At 44.9% G+C, this 16572-nt stretch overlaps 1 protein-coding gene across 1 annotated transcript in view; it reads right to left on the minus strand.

The window, feature by feature from the left end:
- Positions 1–16572, minus strand: part of ATRN (attractin) — a 187386-nt gene that overhangs the window by 38169 nt on the left and 132645 nt on the right. Inside the window, exons 25-26 of the mRNA XM_075420254.1 lie at positions 13721–13782; positions 334–412 (exon numbers count right to left, since the gene is read on the minus strand). Coding sequence (XP_075276369.1) covers positions 334–412; positions 13721–13782 — 141 coding nt within the window. The remainder of the gene's footprint in view (positions 1–333; positions 413–13720; positions 13783–16572) is intronic.

Genomic DNA, 16572 nt, shown 5'->3' on the forward strand with positions numbered 1-16572 from the left:
CACTGAAACTGTAATTGAAAGTACACTGTTCTAAATCCCTGAGCAGCATTTATACATTAGCATTTATAGATTATAGACTTATAACATATAATATATATTATCTATTTTATATGTATTGTATATATATACCCATACATACTAAAATAGCATCATTTGTCACTGAAACTGTAATCAAAAGTACACTGTTCTAAATCCCTGAACAGCAGCATTTATAGATTAGTGGTGCTTATCCTTAACTGAAGGTTAATGCTATGCATATGTGAATAAATACAAGAGAGAACTATGAGAAAAAAAGGCATTTAAGAGACAGCATTCAATTTTGTAATTATCAACCTCTCTTCGCCGCGACGCCCAGCAACTCTGTTTAATCTTCCAAACCACAGCTGCCACCAGGAGCAAAGACAGGAAACAACTGTAAAGGAAGAAAAACAAAAAATAAATCTCATCGTCCTTGTTCATAACATCACGGCAGCCGACAAACTCTGGCAAATCAAAAAAAAAACCAGACAAAAAGTTCACTTCCTACTTAGGGGTGCTCTGGTGAAAGCTGGTACCGCAGCGCAAGGTGGGCGCAGCTCAGCGCTCGCCATGCCCGGCGAGGAAGGGTGCGCGTCTCTTTTCAGAGAAAACTGCGTTCGAAAGTTACTCCTTTGACCTCTTTATATGACATCCACCGATTTTCACCAGGAAAACAGAACAATAAGGCTGAAAGTTTTAATCAAATTGCAAAAGCCAGTATTGACTATATTTGGCAACACTTAAAGTGAGAGGATAACCCCAAAAAGAAACGCCCTGCAAGCAGCAGAGAAAATTATTTTCTCTTTTTCAAATTACAAAAATAAGATGAAGCGTAGAGTGGCTGGACTCCTTTTAACTGGCTGCTGCAGAACAAGAGGCATTTTGTGACTTCCCCCATCTATATTGCTTTTCTAAAATCTAAAGAGGAGAAAAGGATGAATGGGTTTGTCAACTTCTAGGGAAAATGCAAAGCAGCAGATTTAACAAAAAGCAGTTATAATAATAATAAAAGCTGACTATTGACAGTTACGATCGTATCACACTGAATACGTAATAAGCAACTTCAAGGCACACAAGCTTTCCAAGATTAAAATTTTTCCTTTGGTGTATCGGAATCCCAGTCAAAGCCTCTCTTCTCCAGTACTGCACTGATGGGCGAGAGAAAATATCTCCCAACCTTTCTCCCCACACTTCAGCATATTTAAAGAGGGCGCTTCAAGGAAGATCAACCAGAATAAGATGACTTCTTTCCTAACATGCACCATCTACGCCGACCGCTGTGCTCTGCAGGCTGGAGCAGGGGTTTCTGCTGCTGGGGGGCCCGGCGGGCCCCTCTCCCTGCCTCTGGGCACGGCTCGGTTCTCGCCGCTCCGGGGCTCCCAACAGAGACCCGCAGCCACGCAGGAAAGACCAAGGTGGGAGAATGGCTTTTGAGAATGAGTTTAGAGCATGACTGCTCAAAGCTCCCTGCCTTCGAGAACAAACTCAGCTGCGCTTCCAGCAATCAAGCCTTTTCGCAGATCCCCGAGCTTCCCATTTCCAAACAACGCTGTGGTCTCCACTCTGCTCTCCTGCCCTGCTCATACAAATATCCGTGACCACAACGGTGATGGGAGATTTAGACTTGGTATTAGGAAAAAATTCTTTACTGAAAGAGTTGTAAAAGCATTGGACCAGGCTGCCCAGGGAAGTGGTGGAGTCCCCATCCCTGGAGGTGTTCAAAAGTCGTGTAGACGTGGTTTAGTAGGCATGGTGGTGATGGATTGATGGTGATGGATTGATGGATCTTAGAGGTCTTTTCCACCATTAACGATTCTATGACTTCTTCTGCTTGGTCATGAAGCCACAGTTGCACTGCTGACCAAAAAACCCACAGCTTATGATGACGGATAGCATCTCATCCCACCAGTTCCCTGCTGTTCCCTCTCTTCAAAACGTCATGCCGTTCACCTTACACGAGCTGCAAGGGACTGCACATTTTGTCCTTCAAGCACCACTTCAGCAACTGGGAGTCCTACCCTACAATGGCAGATTATTTGGTAGTGCAAAGATGGGGAAGTATTTATCATTAAAAAAAGGACAGACAGCAGGAGCCACTGTCAGGAGGACGGGGCCAGACTCCTTCCAGTGGTGCCCAGCGACAGGACAAGGAGCAATGGGCACAAACTGAAGCAGAGGAAGCTCCAGCTGAAGATGAGGAAGAACTTCTTCCCTCTGAGGGTGACGGAGCCCTGGCCCAGGCTGCCCAGAGAGGCTGTGGAGTCTCCTTCTCTGGAGATATTCCAGCCCCGCCTGGCCGCGGTGCTGTGCAGCCTGCTCTGGGTGACCCTGCTTGGGCAGGGGGTTGGGCTGGATGACCCACAGAGGTCCCTTCCAACCCTGACCATTCTGTGATTCTGTGAGATGCAAGAGAAGAGCCTGTTCCCGACTACGTATCACTACCCGTAGCCTACATTCTATGAAAACCGCGTGTGATCGGGCACCGGACACTCAAGGAGCAGCCAGCAGGCAACGCAATTGTATTTTTCAAACTTGGGTATGTACAGAAGCATGTTTTACTATCATATCATATGTGATATTAAAAAACTGGCATTTGCGTGACTTTAGCATTAAGACGTCCGCGCAGCTTTTACAGCCTCCTACGGTGCCCATTTCTTTATAAATTTAAGCAGGATCACAGAGAGATTTGTTTGCCCTTTTTCATTTTAAGAGGTATGTACTCCAAATCACTTCCCCCACGTTTTCTCTAAATATTAAAATCTGACATTATTTCACCGTAAAAGCCTGGCCATTCTTCTGCAAACACAGTTTAGACAAGCATTTTTAATGGCTATTTTATTTTCCTTTTTGAGAGCTACTGGATTACTACTGCCTGCCACAGTAAAAAGCAACGTGCCCCCATTAACTAGTAAAGCATATACATTAAATCTTTAATCGCTATTTTCATAAAGAAGCTAACATGCATTATTGATGACTGAGGTTTTCACACCTTCAGCTTTCCCTTTCCTTCCCAGAGCTCCCCGTGGCTGTACGAATGTGAGAGCAGACTACCCGTACCACCTGGAAATGGTATTTCTCTCTCGGACAAGGTCACGTTTGGGCGAGATGGATTTTCACTTCGGCCACACCTGAGCAGGCAGAGGTCAGTGATGGACTAGCAACGTTCATGAGCGCCCACATTTGTCCGGGGACTCCTTCCCACGGCAGGAATGCCACCACGCTGACTCAACGGCTTGGGTAAGCTTTTTCCTTCTTTTAAGCTCCCTTTTCCTCAAGGAAACCTGAAGTCTTGCTACGGTGCGGCGTTTACTCTACCTCTGAGGCCCAGAGAGGACAGTGCTCCCTGAAGAGCAAAAATCCAAAATGTACACCAGCAAAACCAGCACAGCTAAGCCCACGAGCTGAATCTTTGGGCTGCTTTCTTTTCAGTAACGTTTTAACATCGTTGTATAAATGGAGGGTGGAAATACAACAAAATCTTCCAGGCAGTGGGGAAAAGTGTTCCTGGCTCCACAGTTCATTTGTCCATGAAAACAACAATATCCAAAACATCTGCAGGCATCCCCAGGACAGGCTGCCAAAGCACAACGCCCGCCAGGAGATCGCGATCATGTCGTGACTCCAGCGAGAAGCTCCATCTCGGGATAAAGCATTTTAGATGCAGCCTGTGGGAAATGGCTACTGCCATGGCTTACCCCAGTCTGCCTGCTTGATACCCCTCTGTCTGGGGGAAGGAGATGGAAATCCAAAGGGCAGAGGAAAAAGACCAGATGCTACATCCATCTCCAGCACCTCTGTGTGACAAAGACCCATTGTAGAGAGATTTACCTGCAGGAGGAGTTTCCCGAGAGGCCAAGCATACAGACGAAGCTGTGTTGTGCCATCCACAACCAGCAAAGTGATTGAGATCTTCACCTCTCTGAAGGTGACCCTTGGAAGACTTCTGTGCTCCATTCCCACGTATCTACCAGACAGCGACACACATCAAAACGTGCTGAACTCCTATGAAGATTGCTCCTCTTTAGGAAAAATGTGACCACAGCAAGTTGTAAACATCAGGTATGGACTTCTCATTTTTGGTTGATGTGAACTTGGTGTCTCCCTACGTATCCATTTACTCCCTTGGAGAACAAAACTGAGGGGAGAACTAAGAGGATCACCTTCAGCCTTGTCTTAAATCCCCTTTCCAAAATGCAACATCGCACAAGACTGTACGCGCCAGAGTCCTTCATAGGTTTCTCTCTCCTACCTCACTCCTGGCACCACAGCCAAGACCTTCTGAAGAAAGCACAGCGAGGAACTGACAATTCAAGACTAATAAAAACTCTGGCTAAAACGCTCAGGACAGTGCCCCGTATTTCCAAGGACCAGCACCACACGTCTTGGTACTGTCACAAGGAGGCAGCAAACACCCACAAAAGCCATAAAGCCACTCAGGAAAGAGATTTTTCCCCCTTGCACAACCTCCCCTTGGCAGCACTCGGGGAGGAAGAAGAGGCAGCGCCCGCTTGCTGGGCTGCAGCCCATCACCTGCTGGAAGAGCCCCGGGGGGAGAGCCAAGTAGAGATCTATCTGCTGGAGATCTGCCCTCACATCAGTCACTTTAAAAAAAGATTTTTCTATTCCCCCTCCATACCTTCTCTTGGAAAGCAACAGTGTAAATTGTTTGTAAATTGTAAATATGGATTGTAAAATCCATATTTATGGACGCAGCAGAAAGAAAGAGCTGCGTAGAACGAGAGCCGTGTTGGAAAACGATTTGGAACGAAAGCCTGAGGTTGGCAGAGACGTGGTCATCCGCCGTGCTCTGCCCTGCTTTCTCCTGACCAGCCTCGGCGATCTCTCTGCCAGCTACGAATATCCACCCATTTCCAAATGGCTTTAAAAATAAACCTTCGCTGCAGGACTTGCTTTTCCTTCTCCTCCCATTTCTTTCTCCTCCAAAAACAGTCGCCTACCAAGAGCCTCCTTCACCCCTGAACTCCACCGTTCACTCAAGTCTTCTCTCTACACCTCCTCCCACCTCAACCAACGCTTTTGTATCGCTTCTCCTCATCCATCTCTCTGAAAAGCAGGGGACAGAAACGTTCTTGGCTCATAACGCCCCGGTGCAGTCTGCACGCAGTCCCGCAACTGCACGTAACAGCGCGTCCAGCAGCTGCACCTGACCCACCACAGCTGCATTTCCACTTTCCCAAGGCCAGTGATCGCTCCAATATTCCAGCAGTTCAGTCCTTCCACAGAAAAAGAGGAAACCAGAAAACTCCGATGTGAAACCAGACCAGAAAGAAAAATAGCCATGTAGAGAGGTGGAGCCCCCCCGGAGAGCTTTACATCCCAGGGAAATTTGAATTTGACTCTTCATTTGGGTCAGGTTCTACCCATTGCACCTTTCATTGGCCTATATACTATCAACCCTCTCTCTCTATATATATAATAATTATATATATAAACTATTATAAAAGTTTATGCTTATGCAGCATAAACATTGCAATACAGCGAGGTAACATTTACATTTTACAGACAATATTCTATTTGATAAACAGCTTAAGTAATTATTAATTATTTATTTAGATTATTTAAGTACAATAAATGAGCAACATGGTTACAACTAATCTCCCCTCAGCTGGCCCCGACGCACACATTAATCTTTAGCTGAGAAGCCTTCAGCACTCTTTATACCGCCCGGTATTCCCACCTTGACACAGAAATCTGAACTTCAAACACGCTGTCTGGTTTTATTCCACACTCTAAGCTCCTTTTCATGGCAGAGGGGATATTCTCTCCACTCCAGGTATCCTTAAAGCTCTTTAAATAAGTACACTTTTATTTTTAAACGGCTGGAAAAACTTCATCAGCACTTTGCTACGATGCATTCTCACGAGGAAAGAAGAAAATCCATCTGGCATATTAGGGCCCAATTATTAAACTCCCCCACAATGTTTATCAACATCAGAATTGCTAGTAAAATATGGCAGTTTTAAATGCCAAAATATACAGCAGCTTCAATACCAATATACTTTAACATATGTAGGTCACAATGATTTCAGAAAGCACTGCAATGATTACTAGAAATGCACACCAAATTATTTTGATGAATTGGAAACTATTTAAGTGCTATTTAAAAGTCAATTTTAATATGCTGGAGAGTTATAGGACACATTTTTAAGTACTTGCTGCATTAAACCTCGAAATAATTGGAACAAGTACATAATGCTGAAGGAGTGCACGTGGTCTGCACCGCTGGCCCTTGCCAAAGAGCTACCTGCAGTTGACAGCAAACCAACAGATCTGACGGCCAGACCGACGACCTCATCTTTCTGCTGAAGACAACAGCAAGGTTTAACCAGCCACAACCCACCTTGTTTGCGGCAGGTGATACCATTTTTCTTGTGTCTGTTCTAAAAATCTACTTCTTGGCTAGCACAACCACTGTGACACCCTGTATCACAGTATCACAGTTATGTTAGGGGTTGGCAGAGACCTCTGTGGGTCACCCAGCCCAACCCCCTGCCCAAGCAGGGTCACCCACAGCAGGCTGCACAGCACCGCGGCCAGGCGGGGCTGGAATATCTCCAGAGAAGGAGACTCCACAGCCTCCCTGGGCAGCCTGGGCCAGGGCTCTGTCACAGAATATCTCCGTTGGAGATATTCAAGACCCGCCTGGACAAGGTCCTCTACAGCCTACTGTAGGTGACCCTGCTTCGGCAGGAGGGTTGGACTAGATGACCCACAGAGGTCCGTTCCAACCCCTACCATTCTGTGATTCTGCAATTCATTCTGTGATTCTGTCACCCTCAGAGGGAAGAAGTTCTTCCTCATCTTCAGCTGGAACTTCCTCTGCTTCAGTTTGTGCCCGTTGCCCCTTGTCCCGTCGCTGGGCACCACTGGAAAGAGTCTGGCCCCGTCCTCCTGACACCCACCCTGCAGATATTTAGAGGCATTTCGAAGGTCCCCTCTCAGCCTTCTCTTCTCCAGGCTGAACAAGCCCAGCTCCCTCAGCCTCTTCTCGTAGGAGAGATGCTCCGGTCCCCTCCTCATCCTCGTAGCCCTCCACTGGACTCTCTCCAGTAGCTCCTCATCTTTCTTGAACTGGGGAGCACAGAACTGGAAACTGGTGACAGATTCCATAAACACAAGAACAGTCTAACTAGAGGTTTGAGGTCTTTTGGGAAAGCAGGTATTCATATATTTGCTGTTTTGGTTGGGCTGTTTTTATTTTTTTTTTTTTTTTTTTTTGCTTTTTAGGGTTCAGATTTCCAATTCCTTCTATGCTATCACCAAGGGCATAACATCAAATAAAGGGGAAAAGTCATCTTGCAGGTCTAGAGGATGGAGTTTTAACTAAACACCCCAAAAATCATGGGACACATGATGAGACTGGAATGAAAAGCAGTGATATTTTGACCTATGTTTTGGAGGTTTTTCCCTCATACTATTTTCAGGCGTGAGAACCAGCTACTCAGGAAGGCAGGGACATCCAAGAAGGCTGTAGCTTTGAGTGGGACCAGGGACCAAGCATGGCGTTGGCCCTGGAGACTCCTTCCACTCTCAGCTCTCCTCTTCCGCAGTCTCTGCACTAACCTGCTCATCTTGTCAACTCATGAGAAATACCCAAACGAATTACAGGCAGCGATCTGTGGAGAACTACGTGGCTCACCCTCAAGTGAACACCTACGTCTGATAACTGCCCTGCTCTTTGTTGTCCATGACCTGCACTGACTAGAAGAGCAGCTTCGACACAACACACGCAGAAACCTAAATTCAGGTGTCAAACCTATAAACTAAATCCAGCTCAATTAAGATGTAAAAACTCAAAGTGGTTCTATCACACCCCAAACCACTACGCAGTCACAGGAGACTTTAGAGGCCAACAGCACAAATGGGCACAGTTAATGATGGGACTAATTAATGGAGGAGAGCCCAAATGGCCTCACTGCTGTGGTCCGTGTGTGATCATTGTGGAGGACACAGTAAACAGTGATGAGGACAACATGGAATGAAGTCAGTCATGTATGGTGAACTGCTGAACTTCACCTTGTTAGAAATAATGTGAAGATCTACCCAAGCTCCTCCTATTCCTTGGGGGAAGAAAGAAGTGATTCACACTGTATTTTAGGCACATATATAGTAATGCCATTTCTGCGGCAGTAAGAAAATATTTAATAAACAAAAAGAGTAAATAAAGTATCTGCAGCACAACTCCTGGTCTGAATTATTGCAACAGGCCATTCCCACAGAATCACAGAACCTGGGCAAATGTTTACAGCCAGGAAATACAATATATAGCACACTAAACCATCTGCCGGACCGTTGTTCGGAGACAAACACTGCTCCCTCTGAAGTTTGTCTGAGGAACAAGTCCAATTATCTGCACCATAGTAAAATTACACCATTAGATATTCACACCTCAGTAGAGGTTTCATGTGCCACCACGAAAACACAAAACTTACAACTTCTGTTCCATTCGAGAAATACACCGCTTTCCCTCATAATCATTGTAAGGCTACGATGGGACTGAAGTCAGCACTGAACACCCCTAGAAGGACGTTTCAAGAGCAGATATGAAAGATGAGACATACAGCAGCCAAGAAATGAGGTGAACTCTGCACGTGAGGACACAGAACAGAAACGCAGTAGAAGACTTGAGAGGTCTATGATAAATCAATGTAACAAAGCTCAGGATGAGATCACAGAATAGAATCACAGAATAGTTTGGGTCAAAATGGACCTCTAAAGGCCATCTAGCCCAACCCCCTGCAATGAGCAGGGACATCTTCAACTGCATCAGGTTGCTCAGAGCCCCGTCCAACCTGGCCTTGAATATTTGCAGAGATGGGGCATCGACCACCTCTCTGGGCAACCTGGTCCAGTGCCTCACACACTTCATCCTAAAAAATTTCTTCCTTATATCCAGCCTAAATCTCCCCTCTTGTAGTTCAAAGCCATTACTCCTTGTTCTATCACTACAGGACCTGCTGAAAGGTTTGTCCCCGTGTTTCTTATAAGCCCCCTTTAAGCACTGAAAGTCTGCTACAAGGTGTCCCCAGAGCCTTCTCTTCTCCAGGCTGAAGGTGATAATATTTAACAAACCGTCAGAGAAGAATCGATTATACCCATTCACACTCTCACATCCACAAATCGCCAGTGTGTTGGCCAGCTGGTCTGGCCAACATCACTTGCATCTCCCACACAGAGGACACGGGATGATGGCTGTCAGGCCCTTGCCACATCTTCCAGCTTCTTTCCTGGAGACAGCAAACCTGGTTTATAGGGTTTCTAGATCTTTTATACCCTGTAGGCCTCAACAGCTTATTTGGCAGGACCCTTTGGCTTCAGTTTGGTTCAGTCTTCTCACCTTTTAGGTGAATCTCTTGGTCAACACCTCCATCTCCTCATTTTGAGTTTCTCAGGGCTGCCAAACTAGGAAGAGGAATGGCAGCAGTGATGTGCTGTCAACCTTCCTGCCACCCTCCTAGATTTTGGAGCAAGAGGTCTCCTCCTGCCAAGCTGCAGGGTTACCAGCATGACTGCTGACTGCTTTACAGCCAACAGAGTCACCGGTTAGAACATCAGCCTTGGTTTCAACTCTTGTTCTGCTGTTTCTTCTGGTGCTTACATATCCTTATTTCAGTCAAACTGTTCTTAATACTCCTCTTAAAAATCTCTACAGAACTGGCCAATAAGGCAGAGAGCAAGAAAGAAATACAGAGGCTTTTTTTTTTTTTTAATAAAAGGAAGAAAAAGGATTATTGGTGAGCAATGTGAGTTTAGAAGGCCAAGTATTCAAATAATAAATACTTCCACATCTTCTGTACGCAAAGGTACACTGGTGAGAAATACCTATTGTAGATAGGTGTGGTGGCATAAGTAGATTTTTTGGAAAACAGGCAAGCATAGATACTAGCAAAAATGTTTACCAGAGACTGTCACAATAGCTCAAGCTGTCTGCTGAAAGACAACAGCAAGATTTGTAAATTAAAGAGCTCTGTTATGAAAAGAGGAGGAAACATAAAAAACATGATTTGCTTGCAATTCATTTAGCTTTACAAAGGTTAACAAGGGTTAGAGTATCATTCCTCCTGCAGCTCCAATTATAATGCAATATTAAAGACCCCATAGCTTCACCATTCTACCCAGCCTTTACCGACTGACATTTCCTCAGCTTAAAATTAAACGAGAACGTGTTGCAAAAGAAAATAATGGTAACATACGGCCACCCGCCCGGCTGCGTGCAGAACACCGATCCCAGAAGGAGCTCCACGAGTCCAGCAGCACCCCTGAATGTGAGGCACACCCCTGTCACCCAGAGTAGCCCAGTTTTTAAATGAAAGGGAAACCAAATCCAGCAGCCACACCCCGTGCTACTCCACGGTGCCTGATGTGGTTTCAATGCACGGCCAGGTTCCCGGCCCCTCTGCAACTCCGTGCACCTCAGAGAGCATCGGTGTGGCCAGTGCCCATGCTACGCCATAAATGAAGCTGCGCTGGAGTCCGGTAATCACACGGAATCACACAGAATGGTCGGGGTTGGAAGGGACCTCTGGGGGTCACCCACAGCAGGCTGCACAGCACCGCGGCCAGGCGGGGCTGGAATATCTCCAGAGAAGGACACTCCACAGCCTCCCTGGGCAGCCTGGGCCAGGGCTCCGTCACCCTCAGAGGGAAGAAGTTCTTCCTCATCTTCAGCTGGAGCTTCCTCTGCTTCAGTTTGTGCCTGTTGCCCCTTGTCCTGTCGCTGGGCACCACTGGAAAGAGTCTGGCCCCGTCCTCCTGACCCCCACCCTGCAGATATTTAGAGGCATTTCGAAGGTCCCCTCTCAGCCTTCTCTTCTCCAGGCTGAACAAGCCCAGCTCCCTCAGCCTTTCCTCCTAGGAGAGATGCTCCAGTCCCCTCCTCATTTTAGTAATCCAGCTTTTCACTCCAGTGCCTGTTGGAGGGACTGGCTTGACCTAAATCATCACAAATGTCAGCAATGAAACTGGGAGTCTAAACCCCCCGTTTCCCTGTAGGGTTCCCCATGCACCTCAACGCCCAGCTGTTTCTTCCAGTAGCATGGCAGAGGAGCGTGTTTTGGATGGGATTACAACAAAGTGGAGAAGGTGGCTTCTAGAAGATGGAAACGTGCCACAACCTCACCAGCACAGAAAATATTTCAAAATTGCCTGCAGAATAGCAAAATGAAGCAAGACCCTCGAACGTGCCAACAGAAGGTCATTCTAAACACCCAGTTTCCAGGACAAGGTCTCTTTTTGTGCCCATTACACTCAAACAATTGAGATGTATCTGAGTTTTGGACTTCGAGGTGGCCTATATCTCAAAGGCAGTTTTACCAACTGACTTCAGGCTTTGCAGAAAGCGTGTTCATTGCTTCTACTTAGCGTGCAAATTTTCAGCCAACTCTAACTCATTAACATCAGAGGGGGCTATCGGATAGTACTTATTTATGGTCTAACTTGGATTCAATTGTAATTATGAAATGCACCCTAGAGTGTTAAAAATGCAAGCGCTTCAACAGCTTCCCCTACAGACAGCGGAGACGAATCCTGCTGCTCCAACACACTGGTTATTTAGCGAGTTCTAGTGACTGTGAAATGAAATACTGGGAGAGGAACTTAGCAGTAGTTACAGTTAAAGAATCAAAGAATTTTTAATGCATTATAAATGCTGGATTGGAAAACACCAATAAACGGTCTTCTCCCAAACACACACGTTCTTACTCCTGTGGTATGTTCGGATGTTCAATAACACCGCAGCGAAAATCTGAAGGAGATCCACGTGATAGCAGTGAGGGAGAGAAGGTAAAATCACCGCTGACTCTCTTCAATCTCCTAACTTTTGGACACGTATTTTCAGTCGCATGTGCTCACTGAGATGCATCACGCACACATCTCCTGCTTCAAACCGTGATTCTCCTTCAATAACAGAACGGGAGGAATCCCTCGTATTGAAGAGTTTCAAACTCCCACATGCAGGTGGATCTGGGTCTGGGAAGAACTAACGGACAGTTTCTAAAGCGGAGACTGATCTTGGGCCATTAAAAAGGAACTGAGGAACCAACTGCTTCCCTATTTGTTGTTCTTCTAATTGTTCTGCCACAAAGATTTTTAGGGAAGACCTTGACCGTGATGAATTCAGCAGAACAAATGCTTAAGTCTGATCCAGGAGTAAACATGCCGTACCAAGGGAAGCAGGGTGGTGGTTCAAGCCTGCTGTTTACCTGGGATCGTAGTAAAGCACACTCCACTCAGAGTACTACGTACTGAAAAAAAATTGATGTAAACCACTTGTCTGAAGGACCCATCTGGAGCTCCTCACTTTAATTAAATTTAGCATGGAATCTAAAGCAAGATATTATTCCCATGGCTCATTTTAAAATGGGCATAACATTGCCTACTTTAAAAGAGGTTGTAAGATCTGAAGTAAACAGGCACGTATATCCCTCCTGAGGGAGCTCTCCTCATTGATCAAGTATTGCTTTATATTTACAGAATATTAATAGTTCCTAAAACAGAGACTAATACACTAGAGTTTGAAACGTTAAAGAGACGGCCTGCTACGCTTCGGGAGACATTTAACCTCTTTGTTAGGGCTATCACAGAATGGTAGGGGTTGGCAGGGACCTCTGTGGGTCACCCAGCCCAACCCCCTGCCCAAGCAGGGTCACCCACAGCAGGCTGCACAGCACCGCGGCCAGGCGGGTCTGGAATATCTCCAGAGAAGGAGACTCCACAGCCTCCCTGGGCAGCCTGGGCCAGGGCTCCATCACCCTCAGAGGGAAGAAGTTCTTCCTCATCTTCAGCTGGATCTTCCTCTGCTTCAGTTTGTGCCCGTTGCCCCTTGTCCTGTCGCTGGGCACCACTGGAAAGAGTCTGGCCCCGTCCTCCTGACCCCCACCCTGCAGATATTTAGAGGCATTTCGAAGGTCCCCTCTCAGCCTTCTCTTCTCCAGGCTGAACAAGCCCAGCTCCCTCAGCCTTTCCTCGTAGGAGAGATGCTCCAGTCCCCTCCTCATCCTCGTAGCCCTCTGCTGGACTCTCTCCAGTAGCTCCTCATCTCCATTTTTTGGAGTACGGAAGAGGAAACAATTACTGAAATTGCTTCTGTTGGTTCCAGCTCCTGGGGAGCCATCAGTTTACTTCACACTAAGGAATGAACTTCCCCAAGCAGTTCATGCAGGACAGGAGAGTATTTGGCTTCAGTTGTGTCGAAACGTCTGTTTCTGTTTAACTTGACATATTTTCAGAGTTCAGTCTAAAATCAAAAGGTGCTACCTAAAGAGTTTGAAATTAGTCCCCGCTTAACTCTTTGCAAAATCACTTCCTCAATTTATGATTTGTGTCTGACGATGTGTGAATATCTGCAGTTCCTCTAAGTCTTACATTTTTTATATGATGTGGTAACTCCAAAGGTGTCTTCTCTACCATTTTAGAAGTAACTTCTCCATTTCAAAAGGCCTTCCCAACCACCAACCCCCCTTTCCCTGCCTGCACAGGACAAGATCCATTTGCAAAGACAGACAATTTTCTTAACATATTTCCTAATTAAATACTTTAAATGTGGTAGGGATTTTCATTTTCTACGGTGTGATGTAAGCAGGATGTTTAATTAAAGAAAAAAAAACAAGAAAACAATATGAACAACGAAAACCAAACATCTTTCCTAAAGAAGAAACATTGAGCCGTCTTAAATGAAAAGTACCTGAAAAACGTCACAAAGAACTGCACCAGGTCCATAAAGTTGCTGTGTTGTGAGAATGCAATCTGCAAAAGAGAAGCAAATACTTTCTATTACTTACTGAAAATTCAGATTTAAGATGCAGAGTTGCTGGGATGAAAAATTTACAGTGAAATACGTCTTAAGTTAACGTTTTTCACCACTGTTTAGAAAAAGCACTGGAATATTCTGAGGGAAAAGAAAGCAAACTATAACTTCCCATTATTTTGAAATCATATATCCAAAAAATGAATGTGAACAAGCAACTTCTCTCTCCCAGCAATGTTCAAGGAATGGTCTTCAGCGCACATTAACAACCTTGGAGAAAGCACTAGTCCAAAAAGTCAGAATGCAGCAGTTTCACAGCGCTAAAAATCGAGCATCTTTAATTACTGTACACACAGTAGCCCAAAGTACAAGGTTTAAAAGTGCAAAATTCACGCTCCTACTCAAACAATACTCGTACATCAAACTCTCTGTAAGTGACTTACACCAAGAGCAGCGAGCAGGCACGAGACACAGAAGAGAACCGATCCTGTACAAACAGCCACGGCATTCATCTCGGCTCCCTTCCCCGCACAGAGAAGTGGAAAAACAACCCAATATTTTGGACAAAGACCAGAGGGAAGAAAGAAGCGAAGAGGAAACTGGGAGGTGGTGAGAGGCAGAAGGAAAGATTAGGGAGCTGGGTTAAAAATAACAAAGCAGAGGGGAGGCAAGCCAACAGCCGGGCGACTTCTGCCACATTAGCAACCCGCAGGTCTCTCCAGGTACCTCCTATTTCCTCTGACCGTCAACCTCGGCACCACGACAGGGTTTTAACTCTTTCATGAAGTAACGGGATTTATTGCAAAACTAAACTGAAATCTGCTCTTACAAAAGCTTTCCACGGATATTAAATTCACTTCAGGCATCATTTGGTTTCGGTTTTTTTTTTTTTCCTTAATAAACCGCACGCTGCAGCATCATTAGCACAAATACAAATCTCTTCTGCCAGCAACAGTCACACTGCAAAAGTCACGAATATATGCAAAATGAATTATTGCTTGGATTTCTGTTCCCTAGAACACCTTCTCTTATCATATTTGCTTTAAATATCCATCATAACTTGGCATAGAAGCTGCCCAAAATAATTTTCTTCTAAATATATTTAAATGCTCTTAAGTTGAAAGCTCCTTCACAGCACATAACTTCTGCATCGCCGGAAAGCTCATTTGAAACCTGCAGACCAGATGCTCGTGACCTCAATATTACTGCCTACAGAAGACAAGAAAACACATAGATTCTTACTGACTTTTTTCTTATAAAGTGCTTCCCAACAGCCTTCTGCTGAGAAAAAGAATGTGAGCATGATTTCACTTTTTATTTGAAAACTCAGTGCATGGTAACCGAGACAGGTTTATATTCGTGTAACTATTCTGGTAGTTCTAAGGCAAAGAATATTCTTACGAAAACATCACATCCCAAAATACAAACCTGTAATATATACAGCATACAGAAATTGTAATATATACAGCATACAGAAATATGGTCTGAGAAGAACTATGATGCTGACCTGTTATAAAAGATGCGTTTCAAAACAAAGACCTTATTCTCTAACTACAGCTTATATTTAAAAATCCTCTTGTAGAAAAAGCAAATTAACAGCATAAACAAATCATCAAGGGGTCAGTCCCCTGCAGACGATCATTAGGGCCAGTTTGTGACGGAAACCAAAGCTTGCTCCAGTTAGAATCTGAAGAAGCAGCACGTATCTCCTAACTTTAACTAAGGACAGGTTCTATGAAAGATTAACTGGACTGCAAACTCATCGCTAAGCCATTCCAGGAGAAGGGCTTCTCATTTTTTGGTGACAGCAGTGTAGGAAATACAACAGAGAAGGAAAATCTGGGTTCGTTTCCAACAGAAGCACTACAAATGCATTACCAGTGGCGGTTCTTTTGCCTGCCTGGTGGAGCTCTTCTCTCGCAAAGACCAGGCGAGGGCCCGTACCTCAGACACGGATTAAAAGAAAAGCCCAGGTTGGCTTCTGCAATTTACTTCTCCCAAGCTGGAAACACTTTATGCTATTAAACCTGACCAATCTGTGTCACAGGCAATTTAGTACCGTAATTGTTAATGGTTTGCTTACTTAGAGCTTAATTTCCCCTAATATAATCTGTTCTCAGGACTTAATTAATTCGGCTACATAGAAAGTTTGGTTAGAAATAACTGTGAAAAGCAGACTGTTCATTCACGATACAGGAAAAATATGGCACAAATTTCTTAGCAGTATGGATTTTTAATTAAGTTTAAATGACAGCAGAAGATTCATTTATCCATTCTCCAAAAACTCATTTTGTAGCGAAGGAAGCAGCAGTGTAACGGCAGGAAAACACGGTCCATCTCGCGCCGGGGACTGGGCGAGCGTTCCCCAGGCACCGAGCGGAACGTCAGCGCAGCTGCAAAATCCAATTGCCACTTCTCGTAACGTACGCATCCTTTAGAGGCGTTTTACACTACGTTCTCAGCAAGCAGCATCCTTAAGTAGTTAAGATCAAAACAAATTAGAAAATTAATTACCTTAATTCCAGGGAATATGAGAAAGCTTGTGCTTATCTGATCTGAAAAGGTACCTGAAAAAGCGTATCAGCCTATCGTGCTTTTGCGAACGCCACATCATTGGAAGCATCAAAAAATTTTGGCTGCTTTCCAGGTGAATAAAAATAGCTGGCTATCCAGACAGATAAAAATGCATAATTGAGAGCTTTACTTTCTTTATCATTTGATTAGCATAAAATATTAAGCCAAGCAGAAAAACCGGCTGCTTCCAACATCATCTAAAAAGTGCGATAGTT

This window comes from Opisthocomus hoazin, chromosome 5, assembly GCF_030867145.1.
Source record: "Opisthocomus hoazin isolate bOpiHoa1 chromosome 5, bOpiHoa1.hap1, whole genome shotgun sequence".
Lineage (NCBI taxonomy): Eukaryota > Metazoa > Chordata > Aves > Opisthocomiformes > Opisthocomidae > Opisthocomus > Opisthocomus hoazin.